This window comes from Nesoenas mayeri (genome assembly GCF_963082525.1).
Source record: "Nesoenas mayeri genome assembly, chromosome: 7".
Taxonomy (NCBI): domain Eukaryota; kingdom Metazoa; phylum Chordata; class Aves; order Columbiformes; family Columbidae; genus Nesoenas; species Nesoenas mayeri.
Window position 1 is genome coordinate 35,651,770 of NC_137551.1, and position 24,426 is coordinate 35,676,195.

General features: G+C 41.4%; 3 protein-coding genes across 10 annotated transcripts in view; 2 read left to right on the forward strand and 1 right to left on the reverse strand.

The window, feature by feature from the left end:
* LOC308042480 (disintegrin and metalloproteinase domain-containing protein 9-like) overlaps window positions 1-3,749 on the forward strand; it is a gene marked incomplete at both ends in the record, with an annotated part of 18,259 nt that extends 14,510 nt beyond the window's left edge. Inside the window, 6 exons of the mRNA XM_080347922.1 lie at window positions 151-231; window positions 1,370-1,475; window positions 2,163-2,295; window positions 2,711-2,774; window positions 3,257-3,313; window positions 3,675-3,749. Of these exons, the coding sequence (XP_080204048.1) occupies window positions 151-231; window positions 1,370-1,475; window positions 2,163-2,295; window positions 2,711-2,774; window positions 3,257-3,313; window positions 3,675-3,749 (516 nt within the window). The remainder of the gene's footprint in view (window positions 1-150; window positions 232-1,369; window positions 1,476-2,162; window positions 2,296-2,710; window positions 2,775-3,256; window positions 3,314-3,674) is intronic.
* Window positions 1,660-24,381, reverse strand: IKZF5 (IKAROS family zinc finger 5). 8 transcript variants are annotated; one of them, XR_013922363.1, is made up of 11 exons: window positions 24,316-24,381; window positions 22,876-22,941; window positions 21,906-22,000; window positions 21,409-21,572; window positions 20,938-21,120; window positions 14,215-15,093; window positions 10,164-10,239; window positions 9,187-9,316; window positions 7,918-8,202; window positions 2,139-2,268; window positions 1,660-1,689 (listed from the first exon to the last, which is right to left on the reverse strand). XR_013922363.1 is itself a non-coding variant. In XM_080347923.1 (9 exons), the coding sequence occupies exons 4-8, from the start codon at window positions 21,539-21,541 to the stop codon at window positions 9,208-9,210; spliced, it is 1,380 nt and encodes a 459-aa protein (XP_080204049.1). In that variant the 5' UTR covers window positions 21,542-21,572; window positions 21,906-22,000; window positions 22,876-22,941; window positions 24,316-24,381; the 3' UTR covers window positions 7,689-8,202; window positions 9,187-9,207. The 8 variants fall into 8 exon arrangements, 6 of the variants coding, with proteins under 6 accessions (XP_080204049.1, XP_080204050.1, XP_080204051.1 ...); XM_080347923.1 differs by lacking the exons at window positions 1,660-1,689; window positions 2,139-2,268 and having other exon boundaries at window positions 7,689-8,202; XM_080347925.1 differs by lacking the exons at window positions 1,660-1,689; window positions 2,139-2,268; window positions 7,918-8,202 and adding an exon at window positions 9,879-9,902 and having other exon boundaries at window positions 9,186-9,316.
* On the forward strand, window positions 5,316-8,925 carry PSTK (phosphoseryl-tRNA kinase; the record flags this gene model as incomplete). Its single annotated transcript, XM_080348276.1, has 6 exons — window positions 5,316-5,568; window positions 5,683-6,072; window positions 6,909-7,107; window positions 7,542-7,617; window positions 8,081-8,174; window positions 8,720-8,925. The coding sequence occupies 6 exons, from the start codon at window positions 5,316-5,318 to the stop codon at window positions 8,923-8,925; spliced, it is 1,218 nt and encodes a 405-aa protein (XP_080204402.1).
* Window positions 24,382-24,426: the final 45 nt, after the last annotated feature.

Here is a 24,426-nt window from a genome sequence, read left to right on the forward strand (position 1 = left end):
CTAAGACAAATACAGCTATAAAATTGTGAAGTACTGAATGTTTTCAGCCCCTTTTCTTGACATTTAAGCAAAAGCTGTAGACTTGTAAACATGTACATTTACATAGTATGTTTATAAAAAGATGGGATATTTGAAAATTACTTTTTCCAGGCCTGTTTTGATTTTGAATGTGTTGATGCAAGTCATCTGGGCTACAGCTGTGATGTCAAGCAGAAGTGTAATGACCATGGGGTAAGTAGCTGCTGTTTTCTAGAAGACACAGACAGGTACAAAATCCCTCCATAAAAGCAATAACCACCCAGATGGCTTTGTTTTTTTCTGATCTGTTTGAAACGTTAAGTCCACTTTTTATCTGTAATTTATGTAAACCTCTTAGCACTAATGCTGAAAGACATTTCTTCTGAATTTCCCTCGAGAATCACAGAATGTGATTCCAGTGCATCCAGTGAATCCAGTGCAATCCCCCCATGGAGCAGGAACACCCAGATGAGGTTACACAGGAAGGTGTCCAGGCGGGTTGGAATGTCTGCAGAGAAGGAGACTCCACAACCCCCCTGGGCAGCCTGGGCCAGGCTCTGGCACCCTCACCGGGAACAAGTTTCTTCTCAAATTTAAGTGGAACCTCTTGTGTTCCAGTTTGCACCCATTACCCCTTGTCCCGTCACTGGTTGTCACCGAGAAGAGCCTGGCTCCATCCTCCTGACACTCCCCCTTTCCATACTGATCCCCATGAATGAGTCCCCCCTCAGTCTCCTCTTGTCCAGCTCCAGAGCCCCAGCTCCCTCAGCCTTTCCTCACACGGGAGATGCTCCACTCCCTTCAGCATCTTGGTGGCTGCGCTGGACTCTCTCCAGCAGTTCCCTGTCCTGCTGGAACTGAGGGGCCACAACTGGACACAAGATTCCAGGTGTGGTCTCCCCAGGGCAGAGCAGGGGGGCAGGAGAACCTCTCTGACCTACTGACCACCCCCCTTCTAATACACCCCAGGATGAGAAATTTTAATATTACTGAGCTGCTGAATTGTAAAAGCAAAATATTCCTGTGAGGAGGACAGTAATGATTCCTGATTTATATATGTCTCCCTGAAAAGTCAAAACGGAGTCCAAAGGTTGTGAAACCGAGAAGTTGTTTGGACTGTAGTCTATTGCAGGCAAATAAAACAAAGGTTCATTTTTACAGAGGTTTAACTCCTGGTATCAGTATCACTCAGTGTTTTGGGATGTTAGAGTGGGAAAGCTTATTCCCAAGCAATATTTCTAGTTTCCACGTGCAATTCTTAACATGTAAGTCCAAACATACTAGAGGTTGAAAGTGGCTGCTTCCATAGAGGTGTTGTTGGGCTGACTAATCCCTGTTGTATCACCCGTAGGTGTGTAACAACAATGGGAACTGCCACTGCGACTCCGGGTGGGCGCCGCCATTCTGCAACCGCTCGGGCTACGGCGGCAGCGTGGACAGTGGTCCAGCTCACATCGGTGAGATCCTGACACTGCCCTTCATTCCACCCCCGCTGTCTGAGAAATAATCTACTAACAGGGTGTTTTTCAGTCTCTTTCCAACTGTTTTACTTTTCTACTGCGTGAGACGCTTAATCACACACTGACCTGAAAAACAAACATCATTATCTGATGCGTAGGTTTGCAGACATCAAGGAAGTTGGTCCAAGGGAGAATTTCACCTCTGTTTAGTCTGAGATAAAAAGCGATACATTAGTTGCTTAGAATGACTGTTACATTGTTTAAATAGTTAGATATTTAGATATTTATTTAAGTATTTAAAACAGGGGAAATGTCTGCAAATGTCTCCTATTTATTAATAGCTTAGAAAGACCAAGAAAACGTGCAGATCGGTTGTGGGTAAGCAAATGCAAAATGAATCTGTCTGCTTTAGAATTCTTGAAAAAATATATAGGAAAGGGTTAAGTTTGTATATCATACAACACGGGGTGGGTAAGGCAGAAAGAACATGTGATAACATGAGGCCGAATCCTACTTTTCTGATCATAGCATTTTCTAAATTTCAGTGGAGTTACTGGTTTTGATCTATAACAAATTGAAGATTGTAGCTTTTTAGAACAGGAAGGTGGTTTTAGCAGGAAAAATGCTTTAATACGAGGTTAAACGAGATTACTATCTTACATGTTTTCAATTATTTTTCTCTAGATACATCACTTCGAGATGGTCTGCTTATTTTTTTCTTCCTCGTGTTGCCGATAGTAATCATTACTATCTTAGCGGTGATTAAGCGTGATGCAATAAAGAGAAAATTCTGCAGGAAAAGTAGAAGAGAACACAGGTATTTCACTTACTACAAATGCATGTTTCAACACTTGAGATTAATTTAACAAGCCAGTTAGATGCTTTATCTATACAAGTAATTCCATACCTCCTAAAAGACAAGACGTCCCTGCTATTAGTAGTAGCAGGTGGTTTAACAGCCAGTACCCTGCTATTAGGTATTATAGTTTAATCCAGATACTCCAGTTGTCAGTTCTCAAGCATTTTTTCCCAAAATACATTTTACTATCCTAATTCTAATTGATAATCGTATTATCATAGCACATTAAAATTATTTGCCAAGGCCAGAAAGGGATGGAGTTGGAAACAGAACCCAGATCTCAGAGCTGTAGATTAGTCCCTTGAAAAATGCTGAATCCTGAAGGTAGTTAAACCACAGGGGGATTTGCCTGATGATGTGGTTTTTATTTCAGGGATAACAATGTGCAGCAACCAAAGCAAAATAACAGACCAAGTCATAATACAAGAAATAATCAGGTAAGACAGATGCATATTTGTATTATTTCATGTTGAGTAATCCAAATCGTACAGGGCCTTTTCTCTAATATTGTTACTGATGACTTTGTGGTTGTTGATGCATTGACGCCATCTGGATTTTCAAGTATTTAAAATAATTTATAATGTGTTAGATGGGACTTCTGTTTGGGTAAGTATGAGCTTTATTGACTGCCCTGTCAACACAGGCTGTGAATAACAGGGGATGGAACAGGCTGCTATTTAGAACAGCTGAAGATTGAACTCTGAATTCTGGGTCAAATACCAGAGAATCTGCTCAGCCAGGCTCTGGATGAAACAAAATAAAAATTATAAATCAAAAATGTTGCAAGAGAATAAGAATAATGTTACAGGAGATGAAAATCAGTTCTAAAATACTGAATAATACTTAATACTGAATAATTAAGTACGCTTTGAACTACTGTGTTTTTTGTCATCTTGATTTTCTGTGATATCTTTTCCAGCCTGCCACATCAAGTCCTGAGTTTTTTACTATATCGCATTTCCCTGGTCCAAGGTTTGTGTATTTAAAACCTTCTTTATGTCATGTTTGCTGTGTTTACATTGCTGTATCACTGTAAGTGAAGCTCCTAACGTCTCATGTCCTGCTTAGGAGGATTTTTCATACAACATCATGAGATATAAAATAGATTAAACGCTTGAAAGAGAAATGCTGTTTTACTGCTTGTATAGAGAACAGAAAAGGACATGTAAATGCTACTAAGGAGAGGGGCAGAACAAGGGAGAGGGAGGAGGAGAGAGTGTTAAATATATGTATAAATACCAGCAACTGTTTAAAAATGGCAAAGAACCAGTTTAGAAATACCAGTTGTGTCAAGTCATGAAATACTTTACAAAATGTGTTTTCCACCCTTCAGGCAGCCAGTAAAAAGCCAATTTCCTGCAGTTCCTTCAGGACCTCAGCGACCTGAAGTCCCACCTAGACCAGTTGTCTGAAAAGTTGCTTGGGAAATCCTCAACCAATTCTGACAAGTAACTTGGTCTGAAAAGAAATTAAAGATTGCAGTTCTCAAGTCCTCTCCCTGTGCAGCCAAAACACCTTCTGAAAGCACGTACCTCTGGAAAGGACTTGATGCTAAGAGGCACTGAACACAGATTTTGTTACATCCCATTGTTTTGCTAATTGCTGCTGGCTCTATTTGTGCCTCTTCTACCTCACCTCTTGTTTTTTATAAATAGAAGAATGACGGTGAACTCTTGTTGGATTAAATCAATAACAGCATCAGAGAACAGGACTCTTGTGAAGTGTAGCCTTACTTGCAGGCCAAAGAGAAGTGAATTCAGTTATCTACAGACATAATTTATTCACCTCTCATCATACACTGCTGTGAAAACAAGGACACAGAGACCTCTTGGGAATTCTGCAGCCTCTCTACCTGTCGGACCGTCAGGCACCTTCATAGCACCTGCTGAATGCACCTGAACCCCGTACACCAGGAATGCAGGTGGTTCCTACACATTCTCAGCCTCATCTTTGGTGTAAGTAAATCAAAGCTGGGATCCAGATCCTGCCTCTTGTTACCTACTGGCTGCCCTACTTTCCAGTTCAGGTGATTTAGAAAAGTAACCTCCTATAGGGAGAGCAGCAATGGACAGAAACCCTGTAGACAGAATGTATGAGTCTAAAAGAGACAAGCCATCTCTGTTGTTATACAAAACAGTTCTGTTGTTATAGAAAATCCATATATCAGGGAATACGTTACACAACTTAACAGTGGTTTAATGTTTCCTGGTTACTGCAGCTTGAGATTTTTGCGAGAAACTGACTCCACTACAAAAGCAACAGGTAACTTCAGTCATTCTAAACAGGACAATTTAAAAAAATGTAGTAATTTAAAAGAAAATATTTGAAGTTACATAGTTTGTCAAAATGGCAACTAATGGAAAAGAAGCTGCCGTGCAGGGAAAAACTCACTGGCAAGAACAAAGCTGTGGATACTGATCAGTCTGTAAATCACATATGGACTGTGTTCACATGCGAACTTTGGGAACAGCAAAACCAGTGAATAAATGAAGGAATCGCCTCACTGATACAATATTTCTACTCCCTTTGATGGCCATTTCACCAAAGGGCTGGACAAACGAACCTAAAACATTGCAGGCCTAAATCTGCACTGGCAAGGAATGTCTTCCAAACTGTCACCTCCTCAGAATCTTAAATTGTTGTTATTATTTTCTATAATCTAGAGCTTAGTAATAATATGACATTAATGTAATTTAAAGGAAATCATCAGAGTCAACACACTTAGTAGTATTTGGATTTGACGATCTTAACAACCACAACCGCTGGGCACACCCGGGATCGCCAGCCGCTTCTGGGTTCATTAAAATGTATTATTGCGTTTATTATCGAAATAAAGCCGAGTAAACCCGGTTGTTTCACGCACATAACGAGCCCGGCGTCGGGCGCTGCCGCCGTGAGGGAAGCTCCGCCCGCCCGCCAGGGGGCGTCCCGCGGGGCCAGCCTCGCGCATGCGCAGAGCCGCGGCCTAGCGCGGGCGGATGGCGGGAGCGGCGGCGCTGCCGGCGGAGGAGGAGCAGCCGGGCGGCACCGGGCGCGCCCGGGTGGGGCTGTGCGTGCTGTGCGGGCTGCCGGCGGCCGGTAAATCCACCCTGGCCCGCGCCCTGCGCCGCCGCCTGCCGCAGCGCCCGGGCTGGGCCTGCGCCCTCCTCACCTACGACGAACTCATCCCGCCGGAAGCCTTCGGCCCGCGCGAGGCGGAGGTGGAGTCGACGGGGCCGCCCCTATTGGTCAGTGAGATTTTTCCCTCCTTCCCTCTACGCGCTCTCCGCTCTCATTGGCCAGCTGAGGCGCGTCGCTCATCAGCGTCACTGGTTGCTAGGCAACGCGGCGCGTCCCTCCGGTGAGGCCTCCCCGGTTCCGCGGCCGGAGGGACCGCGGGGAGCCCCGCAGCGGCCCCAGGGGAGATGGGGCGGGTGCGCGGTCCCTCACCCCTCCGCTTTCCTCCGCAGCCGCCTCGCTGGAAGCAGAGCCGGCGCGACCTGCTGCAGTGCTTGGAGCGCGTCCTGCGGGCGCTGGTGACCGGGGAGCCGCTGTCAGCCCCGGCCACGGCCCCGCCGGCCTGGGAGCGCTTCCTGGGCTGCTGCTGCGGGCAGGGGCTGCTCGCCCCGGCGGGGAGACACGGAGAGGGACGTTCCTGGACACCGGCAGCCACATCTGGGCCGCTCTACCTGATCTTGGATGACAATTTTTATTACCAGAGCATGAGGCACGAGGTGCACCAGCTGGCACGCAAGTGTAATTAATTACTTCTCCGTCTTACACATGAAAACCGTTGCAGCTTTGTTGTAAATTCAGCTTTGTTTAACTGCCTTTAAGTTAAGAGGGGGCAGAGGAGCCACAGAAATGATCCAAGGCTGGAATAGCTCTGCTGTGAGCACAGGCTGAGAGAGTTGGTGTGTTCAGCTGGAGAAGAGAAGCTCCAGAGAGACCTTACTGTGGCCTTTCCAGAATTAAAAGGGGCCCATAAAAGGATGGAGACAGACTTTTTAGCAGGGCCTGTTGTGACACGACAAGGAGAGATGGTTTTAAACTAAAAGAGAGGAGATTCAGGCTGGACATGAGGAAGAAATTGTTGCCCCTGAGGGCGGTGAGAGCCTGGCCCAGGTTGGCCAGAGAGGTGGTGGATGAACCATCCCTGGAGACATCCCAGGCCAGGCTGGACGGGGCTCTGAGCAACCTGAGCTGGTGAAGATGTCCCTGCTCATGGCAGGGGTAGCACTGGGGGAGTTTGGAAGGTCCTTTCCAACCCAAACCATGCTGTGATTCTGTGGTTATAAGTACTCTTAAGTGCTAGATTCCTGCTGTATATACTACCATCAATTTCACTTTATTACTGTATTATTAGAAGTTGCTACGCCACTTAAAGCCTTTCTTACGTATATTGATCTCAGAAATTACTACATGAGCAGCCTTCAAGGTAAAATGGTTTGTATTCTTTTTAGGTTTGTATTCTTTTGAGGCTCAAAAGTAGCACAGGAGTTCCCCATTCCTATAAAGCTTTTCTCATGCATGTTGCTCTCAGAAATTTTTACTTTAACAGTTTAAAGGTAAAATTGTCTATTTTCTTTTAGATTCCTTGGGCTTCTGTCAGTTATTTTTAGAGTGCCCACTTGAATGCTGCTTGCAGAGAAATCGTCTAAGAAGTAATCCATTACCTGACCAGACAATATATTTAATGGCAGAAAAAATAGAAATGCCAGACGTCAAGAAGAATGCTTGGGAGCAGAACAGCCTCATTCTGAAAAGTTTTGATTGCACTTCAGAGGATAAGTATGCGACTGGGTTGATGCTATGGTTTTCAATAAGTTCCATTTTCATAAATGGGTGGGTAGAAGCTTTTTACTGTATGTAAACAGTATGTAAAATTTATTCCATGGGAGAATTTTTGGCAGCCAGTCAATTACAATACATGTCCTTTGCTGGGAACTCACAGCCAACGTTCTTGGCAGAGCTGACCTTGAACTAACTGCATTTCTAAATCATTGTTGAAAAATTATGTCAATTGTCTGAAACATTAAGACCGGAATAATTGGCTGTAGTTTTAGTTGCAACTGTTTTTCATCTAACTAGCTGTATAAAGATTATTTCATTATTGCCTCAAATTTAAGTGAAAAGTTGCGGTTTTTTTCTGTGCTGAGGTGTTATTACAAAATCAGTGAAACTGTTTGATTAATGTGTTTTACTCTTTTGGTTTTTTTCCTTAGTGAGCAGATAATTAATTTGCTGGCCACTGCTTTGGAAAATCCATTGAAGCCAAACGAAGAGAACACTGAGCAAAAGGTAGCGCTGCTTGTCTCCACAATCACAGCTCTTTCAAATAACAGTGAATAAGTGAGTTAGTTATTCCTGAATTGTGTTCAGAACAGAGATGACAGAAAATGAGAAATAGCTGTTGTATTTCCTGATTGCAAAAACATACACAGAAGAGTTACTCCTATTTGAAATGGGTACTTCTGTCACCTTATTAAGTTAAACCACTGAACTACCATTAAGAATATGTGGACTAGAGTGGTAAAAAGATTTTGGAGCTGTAACACGACACTGAGGAAAGTAACGATCGCTTCTTAATGTTACACATACCTGTCTCTGGCAGTCGCTGCTCCTTAGAATCAGAATACATCAGTCACCAAGTTCTTGCTAACATGTTACTTGTTTTCCAAGATTTCTTCAAAAATTGATAACAGTCTAAATAAAGTTTAGCGTGTTTGCCTGTATTCTTCTTTCTGTTGGTCTCTCTGGCTAGGAAGCAGATCGAGCAATCTGTGCAGCAAGTGCCGTCCATCAGGCCGATCAGACGTGCAGGCGTATCATCTCTCAGACAATGAAGGATGCAAAAGGTACGTGCAATATAATCCAGGTGCGAGCCTGCAATGTAAGATTAAACCTATGAAATTCCCTCGAGGTAAATTGTTAAGGTATCCTGGCCCTGCAGGTGTGACTGAGGCCAATCTACTTCACAACTCTGGCTGTCGTGGTTTAACCCCAGCCAGCAACTAAGCCCCACGCAGCCACTCACTCACTCCTCCTTGGTGGGGTAGAGGAGAAGATCAGAAGGGTGAAAGTGAGAATACTCATGGGTTGAGATAAAGACAGTTTAATAGGTAAAGTAAGAGCCCGACGCATGCAAGCAGATGGGTTCCATCATGGGTAACAGTTACTTGGGCAAAGGCTGCTCAGCAGTAACTCAAACATCCCTGGGTTATCAACACTGTTCTCAGCACAACTCCAAAACACAGCCTCATACTAGCTACTATGGAAAAAACTCACTCTATCCCAGTCAAAACCAGCACACTGGTCAAAATTATTTGTAGAATGTGAGCTAAAGTCTGTAAATTTTGTCTTGAAACATGATGTTAGAAGTTCAACTCTAATTTTCTTTCAGATAAAAACATACTCCCAAATGAGATGAAGAGCCTGGCAGTAGAACTCAACAAACTCAAAACAGAATTTTTGGAAGACTTGCGCCAAGGAAATAATTTGAAAAACCAAATTTGCACACAAAATCAATATTCTGACCCTGCTACAAGTGTAATTTCTTCATTCCAATGTGAGGCAACTAATGCACTTAATAAATATATTTTTAAATGATGACATAGAAAACATTAGTTGGCTTTTAAGAGTGTTTAAAATGCCATGCTCTTTCAGCAGTACAGCTGCAAACATCTGAGAGGTGCAGCTTGCTTCTTAAGAGGCTTGTGCATTCTCTAAATCCTCTTCCTATATTATGGAAGAGAAATGAGCCTGTTTGAAGATCAAGCTGACAACAAACCATCTTGAGATTTTAAATTTTACAGAATCATAGGAAAAGTCAGCCTGGGAGGAACACCAAGAGTCATCTAGTCCTATTACCTGCTTACGGTGGGACTATCTTCAAGCTAGATCAGCCTTCTCAGAGCCTCCTCCAGCTGAAGTTTTGAAGAGCATCTCGGATGGTGACCTGCTCTGCTCTGTCAAACAAGCGTTTCCAGAAAACACGTGCCTGGGAAGGTATAAAAACAAGAAATGAGTTTGGCATTTCAATCACGAGGTGGGTTAACAGACCTACAGCAAAGTCAGGATGTCAGCACCCAAGTTTCATCCAAGTCCTGCTTTGGTTTCCCAAGTGCCTTCCTTAGATCAGGCTCTTGGCTTCTCTGCGAGTTTCCCTGACAGAACCTTTGCAAAGCACAATGAATTTGAGATGCAGTTAAATTAAGGTTCTCGAGAGTTGCACATGTGTACACACACGTAGGATTAATTGCAGCATCCAAAGGAACTTAAAATTTGGTGCTGCCTTCAAAGTTGCTGACAAAATACAGAGACATCCCACAGGCAGTAACAACCACAATACCGTGATAAAACCTCTGATTTCAGACATACAGACACTCTTGATAATGAAATATGACTGAGGAACCAAAGTACTTGGAAACAATTGAATGTGAAAAATTAGAAGCAGAGAGGAATTAAAGTGTCCTGGTTCAGCTCTAAAATTAAGTATTTTCAAATTAAGCAGACTGAAACATAAATGCAGTGTTCCTTGCTTACCCAAAAGGTGAACTTACCTTCCTCACCTTAGGAGCCGTTCACTAGTTCCACATGTTGAATCATATGCAATTAAGAATTAACATGAGGCTTAATTAGAAAGTGTTATTTTATTCATATCTTACAAAAGCAAAGCTTCACAACATGAACTACACTTGATATAGTTATTTCAGAATTATCCTTGTCATCTGAAAACATTCACTACACAATAAAATTTATTTTACAACTCTAACGGCTTTCATTTTTTGCATACAAAATATGCTTTTTACACTGAAATACACACTATTAACAAAGCAGGTACTTACAAGCACATACACAAAGATTGCTCAATGAAAAATGCTTCAGCAGGGAATAGATCTCCTGCAGCAGAACATCCATTTGCTGTAGATTTTCAAAGAAGCTTAAAGTTATTACAAAACTTGCCAGTGAAGACCTCTAAATTACATTCCCTTCGTCAAAAAGAAACAAAAACCAAACAAGCAAACCCCCCTAAACATTCTGGAACAAAACAAATAGCAACAGATCATTTTGCTATGAAACACCATTGGAACATATCTTCCAGCACAGTTTTATTTTAAAATGCCAATCAACATTTTATGTCAAAATCCTCCTCTTCTAAACATTTTATCTGTCAAAAAACCCAATTATTATTCCCTATTAGCTGCTTCATGGTTGGTTTAAGTATTAACCAAGATATCTACTAAGATCTTCAGTCCTAGTATTTGCATGTTCATTAGAATATTCAGTCTCAAAGTAACGTCTGTATTAAGGGTACTATAAATAGTGCATGTTAAAAATATGAACAACTCTATGAAATAATAATTTACAATAAAAACAAAAAAATCCACAAAGTTAATGTTTTGCAACTACTGAACTTTGAGTCAAACTATGGAAGAATTTCAGCTCATTCCCAAACTTCCCTGTTAGTAGGAGTTCAAATGCTGATCACTACCCTTATGATATAAGGATTTGGGTTTCTAAAAAGAAAATCAAAACCAAAAGTTTTGCAGTGGAGCACATGGAGAACTCAATATGAAAAGTCCAAATGCAGGACTCAATCCCACAGTTCCTGACAAGGATCCCCCACTGACTCAGACTGAGATCTGCTTGTGCAGGGGAGTTGTTGGGATCATACTCCTAAAACAATTTTCCAGTACTAGTTCTGGTCTTTAAATTAAATAGTACGTACAAAATCATGAAAAAACAATGTGAAAATATACCTTCCAAACCTACTCAGCAGACAGAAGGAAATCGATATAGGCAGGGTACTGCTTGGCACAACTGAGCACACGGTATGAGGCTGAAAAATTAAGAATCCCAGTCTAGAGCAGTTATTTGGCAGGATCCACCCTGCACCTCTGGCTGTGGGATCGACATCCAAGGCAGAAGCTGCCTAAGAACCCCCTGCAAACAGGAGCTTGTGCAAGGAAAGACGGAAGAATATTTTTATCACTGTTCAACAGCTCACAGATGTTCAAGCTATCTTCCTTAAGTACTTCCAAGCAGAAACAATGGTATTAAGTTAGCAGTATTAAAACACTTCTAAACAACAATTTGCAAGGTTTGAGGTTAGATTTTTTTATCAAGTTCTATTATTAATAACATACTTTCCCCCACAACAAAAGATTCCCTCCTAGATGAGGGAATCAATCAGATCACACAGGCTTTCCTCTTGCTACCAGCTGCCTCTATTAGCAACCTGACTATTCTATTTAAAATTTCATTCAGGGGCCTGATGGCTCAAAAATCATTTTTCTAAATTGCCAGATCATGAGCCATCACAAAAAGAAAAAAACATCTACAATGTTTACAGGCACTGCCAGTGAAAGTCTTAATGGATCAGAAACCACATGAATGGAACAGAAGGATGAAATCTCAAATATTTGTGCACTTGGAGTTAATTTCATCCCAAGTGGGAGAAAGGCTGGAGCCGCAAGCCAAAGAGAAATCGGCTGTTGCGACCGGCACATCATTCAGTGCTGGAAGGTGCTTCACAGAGCAGCACCAATTCAGAGGCTTCCCTGGAGTTGCCAGAACCCAGGAATAGAAGTTCATGTCATCCAGCAAAAGGCAAGGAAAATGACCTCTACAGATTACTAATTGTAATGGTCTTCAACTGTAACATCTGTAGTTCTAATACTGTATTTTAGTCAGATGCAGATTTTAGAACGTCTCAATATGTGATCAAAAGAAAGTTATTGTTCCTACATTGTTCTTTGACTAGAAGAACCGTGTATGTTAATAAACCTGTACAGGAGAAGTAACTTCCAACTGGATTCCCATTCAGTCAAACTTTAGTCCTTAAAATACAGGACTCTCTATGCACACAGAGTTGTGGTTTTGCTTATAAAATAACTTTTAAAGAGTGTCATTATAAAAGTGGAAATTACATTCTGTTTTACAAATCCACTGAAATAGATTTGGAACCAGGCATGAAACCAAAAACATTTTGGGGAGTGATAGCATGTTATCATTCACCTTTACTACACTGGAAATACTTCAACAGCGTGTTTTTGACCTCGTTACTATAACACTATGTGAAACCAAGAATCCAGTTCCTTCAACTGGTTACTTAAGCACAGAAAATTCAACAGTAAGTAGGTTAGGTAGACAGAAACGTAATTGGTTCCCAATTTTCTAATTTATTGAAGTCAAAATTACTTCTAAATCTGAAATTTTCAGAAGGGTGTTATTTTCTGCATTGATCTTACAGTGAAGTCTTTGTAAGTTTTTCCATTGGCTTTGGGAAGCTTTAGCTCCTGTAACAATATAAATTTGAAAAAGCCAAGCATTTGCTATATGGATTCCAACCTCCAATTTGCAGAACATTCATAAAATCTTCCTACATTTAACAAAACACATTTGCTGCCATATATTGCTGATAGTAGAAGGCGAAAACATAAGGAAACTTTAATTTGTCTAAAGTAAGACAAACTAAGGTAAAAGTGCATGTCTAAATATGAGAAAAGTAACAGTTCTTCACTTTTTTGAAACACTACAAATTCCTATGTAGCACGTTAAAAGCTTTTATTAATTTTGCTAGGATGTTTTCTTGAGGTTTATATTAAAGTGCCTGTCCATTGACCTAGGTGCTTCTAAAGCAAGATGTACAGTATAAAAAACCAATAAACATGTGCAATGGACTTCATGTACATCTTTAGTTACCATTTGCCACCTACAAACATTAATCATGACTGCTTCAAATGTCTTTCCCCTTATTTCCAGCACAAAAAAAGGACAAAAAAACCTAGGGCAGGTGACACAACAAACTGAGCTGAAGTTTACAATAAACTAGATGTTACAACTTTCAAACATCCGGGCAACCTCCCTGTTGTAACTCGGCCCAAGATAAAACTGAATAAATGATTTTTCATTTGTAAACTTCTTGTTTGTTTCTATTAGAACTTCTATCAGCAAGACAGAAATCTAACTGTGCAAATTTTAAATATCTGTACAAATTAGTTTAAGGCAGTTAAAACTTTTAGGGAATATATATTAGTTCTACAAACTCTTTTTTATGCGTGTTTAAAGAATGACACATAAAATTTTGGTAAGCGTAGTTTAAAATAAGGTGTAATATTGATCTTTGTACTACTAGTGAATAACAGGCTTTTTAACTTTCTTTTTTCCTACCAGCATTTCATTCACAATAACCTGTTATCTGCTAGTTTTGTGATGAGTTTTAAAAATAAGTTAGGTTAGTGTTTGAGTCCTAGCATGAAGTTTAGAATACACTAAGTAAAAAGTTATTATTAACCTTCGTTAGATTAAAGCAAATATTACATCAAATGAATTTGTATGTGAAAGTTGCTTCTGTTTGTTTTTCTAGTTTGGAGTAGCTGAGTTTTTAAGGATAAGTATGTATCCAAAGTAACCACGTGTCACTGCATTAACCTTTCCTATTTTATGGTTAATATATTGTGTCTTGCCTAGTAAATAGTCTGATAATTGCATCCTGTGTTTCAAGACACACACCCTGTTTCTATATTTGTAGAATGTTCATTGAGATTAAGTGCAGGCAACTTAAATTTAGCAAAGAAAGCATGTAAACGCATTCCAATATTCCAATTCTTATAGCACTCTCTCAGCTTTTTTTTGCAAGGCTACATATAAGATAACAACCACATCTTATACAAAATTTCCCTGGCAAGTTTTACGAAAACATAAATTTGCCTCTTTTGTTGAGTTGATTAATGTGAAGATTCCTTATGGGAACGTGCAAGCTTTTCTTCAGCAAGTACGAAAAATATACTGTAATATGTTAAAAAACTAAGTGAAAGCATGTTCTCAGTTAATGTTGACTATGTTGGCCTCTTGCAAAATGGCAAGCAAAGTCATACTTATTTTTACACTTACACCCACATATGTTGCACTGAAAAGGGTTTTCAAATCCATGACATCCCATGTGAATAGTATAAAGGATGTTGTCCGCAAAGTACATGTCACAGTGTTGGCAGTGATGCAGAAGCTGAGGGTCCTGAACGGGAAGGGTTGGAGCTGGAGTACTTGGCTGACTGTTACTGATGCTGGGAGTACTGGTGTGGGCACTGCGGTCACTACTGGGACCGGCCACGGGGCTGTAGTTCCTTTGATTGTGTGCGGGACGAGGCTCTGGGCTGGTTGGAGATGAATTCTGAGGAATATTTGCTGCCACAGCTGAAACGACCGCAGGCGCAGCAGGTTGCTGGATCATGAAAGGCTTTTCATCCTGACAGGAAACAACATCAGGAGAGGCTGGGTTTTGGTTTTCAGGTGGCAAACTGGATAACTGTCCGGCTAACGTGGAGAGCTGGTTTAAAGGATTATCTACCATGAGGTCTTGCGGATCTCTCGGCAATGCACTGCTCTGGGTTGGTTTTGTCATGCTCTCATACGCTTCAGTCTGGATATTTGGGATTTCGTGAGTGAAGTCATTAAGGTAGTCTGGTTTCTGAACCACCATGGAAGGTGGACTCAAATTAATTAATGCTCTTCTGCTGTACCCCAAATTGCTGGTCTTCTTCTGCAAAACCCCCCACATTTTCTTGCTGCTTAGGGAAGACCTTGAACCTTTAACAGGCACCATTTTATGTTTGCGCCTGCGGTGGTGAGATAAGTTACTTCTGTCACTGCAGCGAAAGGAACACAACTCACATTTGTACGGTTTTTCACCAGTATGCGACCGCATATGAGCTTCCAGATGACGTTCGTAAGCTGATGCAAAGGGACACAAATGGCATCTGTGCGGCTTCTCGCCTGGAAAATTAAAATAGATTATATTGTGGCATCTCATAGAGTGCTTGAAAAAGGCTTTTAATGGAACAGAAAGTAGCTAACTCAGAGCTGCTGATCAAACAGTTCCCTTTCAGCTTCAGTCACTGCTAGTGGGGAGTTTGGTTGGGTATTTGGTGGAAGAGTGGAGGAAATTTCGACAACTCTGCCTCACCCAAGTGACAGTAAGCATAAAAAAAACGTGACCAGAATTAGCATAACAGATAACTCGAGCAGGAATTGCAGCAATGATGCCAAGGACTGAATGCAGTGATGTTTACATGGTGCTCTGAACTGGATCCAAACTCTACCTCACCTATAAGGCACAAAACCAGTTGACTACAGGAATGTCTGCACCAAAACGTAATAATTGTCCCAGCCCTGCCCACTCCCAACTTCTCATCTGCCCCCAGCCCACCCGCTGGTGGGTGCTGTGAGCAGCAGCAAAGGCCTTGGCTCTGGGTAAGCCCCGCTCAGCCATAACCAAAACATCCCTGGGTTATCAAAACTGTTCTCAGCACAAATCCAAAACACAGCCTCATAACTAGCTACTGTGGAAAAAATTCACTCTATCCCAGTCAAAACCAGCAGACCATTTTGAGCATCCCTGTCTGGAATCAGAGCCTGGGATACTGAATACAAGGTTATTTTTTCCCTTCATCACTGACTCCTTAAGAGGAAAGTGAACAGTTTTTGTGCTACCTCTAAGTACTTTTTTTGCACCAGCTGCAACTATCACTTCTCCATAAGCACATATATGTATTCAGATATATACATACATACACACATGTAAAGATCTGGAGATTCGGTACAAACAACAATGTAAAAAGACTGACAAATTCCCTGCATTCACAAAGAACTTGTCAACCTGAACGGGCTTACTTCATTCTAAACTGGTTTAAGTATGCTGAGATACAGATTTGCATCCCATGTTGCATGACCTTAATACAGCACAGTTGGTAACTACTAATTATATTGCTGTCAGACTCAGCATGAAGTTAATTCTGCAGCAAGCTGCACTTAATAACTGTTGTGTGATCATGCCTGGGTCATAATTACTTAGGCAGATACTTGGCTGCACTTGCCTGCTAACCAGGATGTATTATCTGCTTACTTACATTGCTCTGAGGCTACTACTCAGCTATCACTTCCCTATTTTAAAGTTGATTCAGTCACTCTCAGCCTTCACAGTCCACATAATTTATCTCTTGGCCCTTTACCATGCTTCTAAGCAAAACAACACTCAGGTCTTGGATTTCCTTCGCCTCGAGTGAAAAAAAAAACCACAAGAAAAACAAACCAAAATAAAAAAAGAAACCCTTCTTTGTTCCGGAGTCCCCTGTCTCTGCCCAAAGAAACAAAGCAGGGCTTTCCAAAGAGCTGGTAAGGTAATGGCGAAATGGTGTTGCCATCAGGACACCATGCAGTGCGGTACTATAACTAAGGATATTAAATATATTGTAAAAAGACAAAGGGGAAATGATACAGGAAAACAAAAAGACCTCCGGCAGTCTGAGGTTCACATCTATATTACAAAACTGAACAGATTAATATCAGGAAATGAACTGTTATCACTGTACAGTTACTGCTATTTCATCAGGCATCAGACATGTTCGAACCAGCAATTCGGCTATAAAGCGTTCATTGTGTGAAGGCATGTCCAAATTTCTGAAGCTCTTTGATGGAAAGCAGACTGATATCCCCTGTATTCTTCTCTCACTGCTAACCAGCTTTCTGGAACAGAAATAATTCAGACTGCAAGATTCTGCAGTAGAGTTATGTGTGCCCTCAGTTTGGCTACCTTTTCCTAGCACCTTTGTGAAAGTTTATTTGATCAAATGAGTCATGTATATACACTCTGATGGGAATACTCACAGAAACACTGAAACAATAGTCATCCCACATATAAAGCTGTGTTCCTGTGGTATAATGCTAAAAATATATACTACAACCATAAGAAACAACTCCAAATGCTAGCCAAGTCACAAACCCAAAGTATTACACTTGTGTAGCTTATGGGATGTTTGCTTCTCGACAATGACCACTGGCTCAGAGATTTTTGAGGACATTTCCCAGCTTCCTAATTTTTGTTGGAATCTTTCTTGCTTTTTTTTACATACTATGCGGCAACAATGCTCAAACGCTCATAATTTGCAGCAGGAATTTTTCTGCCAGCTCAAGCCACTTAGTGACCTCTACTCACTAAAGTAGCAGCAGGGTAAGAAAGCATTCTGAAAACACAAAAGAACTGTTAACCTAAGATGTGAGAATAGACAAGACGCAGGCAACTTCCCAGGATAAGAGAAGGAATGCTGACATTATCCCAATACCCGCATTTTCCTACTTAAGGAAGACTTGATTTTTGCCCTCTAGTATCTCTAAAATTTATGACATTTGGTATTAAGTAACAACACATTGTTTCAGCCATTCTGCTTGAGGAACCCCGAGCATACCAAAGCCATCAAAAAATATCTCAAGAATCAGGAAACACATAATACCAACATCTTCTAGCAGCAAGTTAGGCTTCCCGTCACAGCTCTAGCAGTCCATCTGCTCATGTTGACAATTAGCCAGTAATAACTGCAAGTTTTTAGATGGCAATAGCTATATGCTACTGAAAATACATGAAATTTTAAAACTGATGTGACTTCTGCAACTTTAAGTACCATTTAAAAGTCATCCTAAATTACGTAGTTCACTGTAGGACATCTGTAGCACTTTCTCCCACTACTTGACCATCATTCCACAAGCTCAGAAATAGCACTGCACAGAGTTAAGCTGTTAAAAGAAAATATCTTGCGTTGTCCACATACCATATGAGGCAAATGGTAGGCGAAGCTGTAACTGCTTGATGAAAAACTAGAGACAAAAGATGCTCCAAAACACACTGCTGCTTTGCAGATCTGCAGCAAGCCATGGCATTAACTCTGTGTCAATTGCAGGCAGCACAAGCCACAGTAAACCACTAAGCAAAACTTCCACTGGGAATCTGAAAACAGCAACAGCTACACACAGAGGCAGCTCGCGGTAGCACAAGGATTTATAAGATCTTCAGGGTCTGAGCCTTAGAACTCTTTGCTTTCTAGTTGGTTGCCATTTTCTACCCCATTACGCCTTGTCCAAACAAGCCAACACTGAGCTAACTTTCCCAAAATACATCCTGGGAGTTACTGCGGAGAAGCGATGGTTCACAGCAAAGCGAGAATCTGGCTAAAAATATCTGTACCAAAACAGAGCTACAATTACATCCCAGTTACAACAATGCGCTTCCTTCAAAGTGAGTCCTAGAATGCCACCTACCCAAGAGCACTGAAATGATACATTTAGAAGTTCAGGGACAGTCCACACCAGACTTGAAACCTGCAAAAACTTCCATTAGTTCGATTTTCTTATTGCTATAGTTAACAGTCATGAGGTCTTCTGTATTGGTGTAACATACTCAACAGGCACCAAAGTCAGACTTCACAAGGACTTTTCGTTTGGTTTCTCTCATTTGCCAAGAAATCCGAGCTAAGTTCATGAACAGTTTAGAGTATTCTAACCTTATTGTGAGTTTTGCTTTTCAGCTTTATAAACCAAACAGAGGCAAATGCTCTTAAACAAGCCACAGTAATATTTTTTCTTTTCATTACTGTTATTAATCACTTATTTGGTGATATGCCTTCACATGTGAATATTCTACCAATAAGAAAACTTTACACTTATTATGTTTTGTACTTCCACATCTAGAACATTGTACAAAACAGGAATATTTTCATAGCTGAACAACAGAGGAAGAAAAGCCCCTATAAATCTCCATGCAGCAGCATGCCATGGAAGCACTCCGAAGTTAGTTTAAGGGACAACAGCGTCCACAACTGTTATTAAACTGGTGAGAAACAGGGTTTTAGCACTCCAAAAGTAACTTGAATACAGGTTCACATATCAGTTGAGGAAAATTATTAAGGGCAGCAACTAATAATTCAGGAGGTCCACAGTGTGCATGCACATGGCTTCACCCAAAACAATGCCGGAGCTGTCCCTGAGTCCAGGAGGAGCACACAGTTGCCTGAACAAGGTGTGTGATTATTTTAAAGGGATACACATATTGAGTATGGAAAGTGTACATTCGCAATCCTGCGAGGGTAAATGCATAATACACTCGCAATCCTGCGAGAAGAAATACACGTGCAAATGTGCACAGAATATTACACGTGCTTATGTGGAAGCACGGGAGGGAAGTACACTCGCAATTGTGCGAGGAAATAGTTTATACACGTGCTCGTATTGAGCACGGAAAGTTACACGTGCTTATGTGGAAGCACGGGAAGAAAAATACACCCACAATTATGCGAGGATTAATTTTACACGTGCTCATACTGAGCACAGAAAGTACATGTGCACGGAAAGTGTAAATACACTCGCAATCCTGCGAGGAGAAATTTTACTCACACCCGTGGCAGCAAGGCAAGCACAGTCTCCATCTCGAGGAGACGGGCTCTCGGCCGCAGCATCTCGCTCGTTCTCCAAGAGACCCGCGACAATAGGCAGAGTCTCGACTAGAGTCCCGTTTTTTATAGGCTGATCAGATCTGACTGTGGGCATTCCAGAAGCTTCTCTGCACGCCCACCCTGGCTGTGGGGGTGCCCCTGAAGCCTCCAAACATCCCCCACACTGGCCGTGGCCGCTCAGCGGCTCCTGGCGCCTCGGCACTCCCTTCTCCTAAGGGCCCTGGCCAGGGGCTCTGGGGCCAAACAAAAGAAGCTGTCAGTCTCAAGCAGCAGAGAGAGAAGGAGATGTGTCTACTCCTTCCATGATGAAGGAGGGAGGGGGTTTGCATCCTGCCACACAGCATGAACCATTTTCACTTTTTTTATTAGTGAGGAAAAACTAAGAGGGCCTTTCAATTTACACTGACACTTTCATGCTACACTTCATTCCCATACACAGTTACTTCAAATTTAGCAGTCTCCAATAACAAATGTAAGTAGGAGTTTGCATAATTTAAACAGGTACATGGCACACCTTTAAAAAAAAGTCCATTAAAAAAAAAAAACAAAAACCAAAACCCAGTTCTAATTGTTGAGCAACTTTAAGAACTATCACACTGCCTGAAGATGGTAACTCCTCACATAAAAAAATATAACTTTGAGTTCATACCACCCCACTGTCCTGGTTTTGTTAAAAACAAGTTTCTCTTTCTGTGAATTTTGCCTGTCAGCTAAAGCCTTCATATTAACTGCATTTTCCTGGAGAACCAGACACATGTTTTGGTAAACCTAGGAATGGAATGCAAACTAATTGATAAGCATAGATGGACATCCCGTGAGAGGGACTACAAGAAACAAGTGACCAAGAAACTGACCAACTGTGTATAACATTCCATTCTCATGAATACTTCATATAAAAGTGGGAGATCACAAGGATCTCATCCCTTTTTCCCTATGGCCGACATTAGGAGAGGACCTTGCGAGTCATCCCTGCAAACTGAGGCCAGTGACAGACTGAATCCAGCTCCGGTTGGCTGCAGAGTCCAATCCAGGACTTCGGGTGCCAGCTCTGCAGTTGCTGAGACTTCCAACATTGGTTTTGTATATTTTGTATTATTTTCTCTATTCTTATTAGTAGCATTAGCAAAACATTGTTAATTTTTTCCAACTCTCTTCTCTCTGTCCTTCTTTCCCTCCCGATCGCCTGTCCTGAGTGGGAAGGGGGGAGAGGGAGGGGCAAAAGGAGTAAGTGGCGGGGGGGGAGAGGGTTAACAATACATCTGCTGGGGTTTTATTGTCACCCTGCAATTTTAACCCTCGACACCCACCTCACAGCAAAGTACTGCAGAATATTTCATACCTGTATGGATTCTGATATGCTCGATGAGCCGTGCTGTTCCTTTGCTGGCATAGTTGCAGTATCTACACTTCAACTTTCCATCAAACGTCCTTTCAAACCCATCTACTAACATTCCTGAGTTTTCATCCAGTGAAACTTCAACAGAAGGATGATCCAGACCGTTCTGATCACCTTCTGTCCCAGCTGTGAATAATACAACAGAGATTTCAGTCAAGAATCAGTGGGATGCCGCTTATCGTGCTGTGAGAATATGCCAAATATCTTCTGCTTCTGGATGTCCTCATTCATTAAATACACAGAACTATAAGAACAAACCCTGATTAAAACAAAGGTACATACGCAACTTTCCTGATGTGAAGATGACTATCAGAAATGCTTCCGTACAATTATCATAGTTTGCATCATTATCTACATGTGAACAGTGAAGGCAGTGTCTAAAAATAAAATGTGACAGCACCGAAATCAGCTTACCTCCCTGAAGAGTCTCTGCTTCCTTCTCTCCACTAACTGATCCAGAAATCATGTTTACATGCTGAGTCTGCTGCGTAAGATATTCCTGAAAATCTTTTACAAAGTCTAAAGGTTCTGGCTTCTTTTCACCCATATTCACTCTTCACTTTTACAACCTCTTGTGCCTAAAAAGAAAATATTTTCATATCACAGCTGCCACTGAATTTGAATGCATTCATAGAAACAAGCTTGGGTTTTGGCGATGGTGGTTTGGTTTTGTTTTAGTGAAGGACTACTTTCATCATACAGTATGACTCAATACACAAACTTGCAGCCATAAGACTATTGATTTTATAACTTCTAATTAATTAAAGATCACTAAATACATATTACTGGGGAAATTGCTTTCAGCAACAGTAACGTAAGGACAATATCAAATTGGATAAAATGACATAATAATCAAAATCAACATGACACTGTTTGACTTGCCTCTTGTATTTTTTTTACATGGATTGTACCTGAATTTTAGTTCCCCGCTAAGTAGCAAACATGCTCCAAAACGTACTCCAAACAGGTCAGATAGAAAGCACAGAGCACAGCTTCTTCACTTTCTCTGGAAGGAAAAAACAAAAGGAAATGTAAACCAATTATTCTTCCCAAACTCCATAAGGTGTAAGAAAAAATCTTGAAAAAATATATATGATAGAAAGATGAGCTCCAACACTCTATGGCTATAAGTTTTAATAAAGCAATTACTCTTTCAGCAAAACCTTTTCAAAGATTGCACGTACTCCTTTGTGTATCTCACCGAAAGACACTTCTATTTCACTGATCATTTGAGTAGTTTCTCTGGCAAACACATGGCACCAAAAAATCCCAGAGTCAGTTATGTCGACTGTAATGATAGGAAACCAACTGAACGCTGCTGATCAGCAAAGATGGAAAGAAGCCTCATGGAAAGCAGTATTTCATAGCTCCCCCAAAATTTTTGTTTCCTGCCCTGCATAAAAATCTTAATCCAGTTGATTATTTTATACTGAAATAATAAAAATATTCAGTAGAAGTCACTGGCAATGCTATTTTCTGGGACTGTAAATGACAAACCTCTAGAGTCTCAATTTGCAATTATTTTGTGAAGATGGAATTTAGGATTCAGTCAGAAAGAGGGTAATGAGTCAGCCACATTATTATTCCTCCAGATTGTAATCAGTAATAATTTATAACATTACATTTTCAATAAGTATATTTTTGTTTTCTAATAGTTACTAAACAAAACATTAGGTGACCTATAAAAACCCAAGTCCTGAGTTCTAGACCACATTTAAACACATTTTCCTATATTTTCAAAGTTATTTCCAAGCATTAGTTCATTTCTGACATCCAAATGAGTATGTTCTTTCACATCATACCCAAGTGTGCTCAACTACTGTCATTATTATCACCATTATGTTAGCTTTGAACACGTGGTTATTTGTCAATTTTGCCTACCCTCTTTCAGATGTCACCAGCCTTGTGTAGGCTTAAGTTAATTTGCGTTCCATATGTTGGTGTCTCCTGTAATAACACAAAGACATCAGGATATGAATTAAAGATATGAAAAACAGGATGAAGTCATGTAGAGTCTTGACCAGGCCAACTTTCACCAAATTATAATAAGAAGAAATAATAATTTAAAATTAAATCATTCTAAATGGTGAATGGTTCAACACGAAACCATGTTAAAAGTCCATGTTTTCACAGAATCCCTTTGTGTGAGGCACAAAAAATCATTTCATTACTTTTATATCTATATTTGATTTTAAAGAAAATCACTCAGAATTTTAAAAGTCTAACTGGGGAAAAGACATTATTTGGGTTATCAACTGCGTAAAACTTCCTTTCTCTACCTCATCAATTTAATTTGAAACATCCTTTTTTTTTTAATGTCAATGTCGGTAAGTTGCCACAATTTGAGCACCACCTCAAACCTCTACATTTGCATGCACAAAAGAACCTTTCGTGATTTTATGTGTTATTTTTTTATAGATATACAGCCAGCAGCTCTCCTTTTCAGGAAAGAGTGATACAGACCACATGCTCGCTACATCACTACTGCAAACTAGTAAATGCAATTTTTATTAGAAACCTGAGCACACCAGCTCCTGTTTCACGCACTCAAATGGGCTGATTACACCAGATGTTCCTTAAGTTCTAATTACACAGAATGTTTTCTGCACAGACAACTGTATCTTCTCCAGCTTTAGACACCGATGGGTGGAATATTGGTTATTAATTTTCTACAAGGATACAAGTGCTGGATTTAACAGTAGTTACAGTGCTGGTGTGCATAAAGTTAAGAAGTGCCATAAGAGGTGCGAGGATTAATATTTCGCCTAAAGAATTCCGCTAAAGAGAACAATTCAAGTAAAAGCAGTAGTTTAACAGACCCAGTAAGAACTCACACAGTAATTATAAGGGAATAAAATGAGTATGCACCCCTTTTCAAGGAGAAAAAAAAAAGGGGCGGGGGGGAAGGATCTCTCTGCCTCGGTCTTACCTTTTCCAGTGAAAATGACTTAAAATGAACACAAGGAAGGATCCCAAAATGTACCCCAGCCCTTCCTGCTCTTTCTCAGGGAGTTCTGCGGGGGGAAGAGGCAGCGGCTGCCGGGCCGAGCCCCAGCACCTGTCACCTGCTCCGCCGCCCCCTTCCCGCGCAACGAGCGACCCCCGAATTTTCTCCGGCTTCTCCGGCCCACACGTGGGCGCGAAGCGACAGTCCCGCGGGACCACCCCCCCGTCCCACCGCCCCTCACGTCAAAGGGAGGCCCCAGCGGGGACCCCGCGGCCGCCGGGCAGGGGGTGTCGCGGATGCGGTTCCTCCCCCCGCCGGCCCAGGGGGGTGTGGGCCGCACTACCGCCGAGCCCCCTCACAGCGGGTTTACTCACCGCCGCCGCCCCTCACCGCCCGCCGCCAACGCCGCCATGTTTGTTGTGCCTCCCGCGGCCCGGCCCGGCCCACCGCAGTCTCGCGAGACCTCGCCGGGGGCGGTGGCGGCT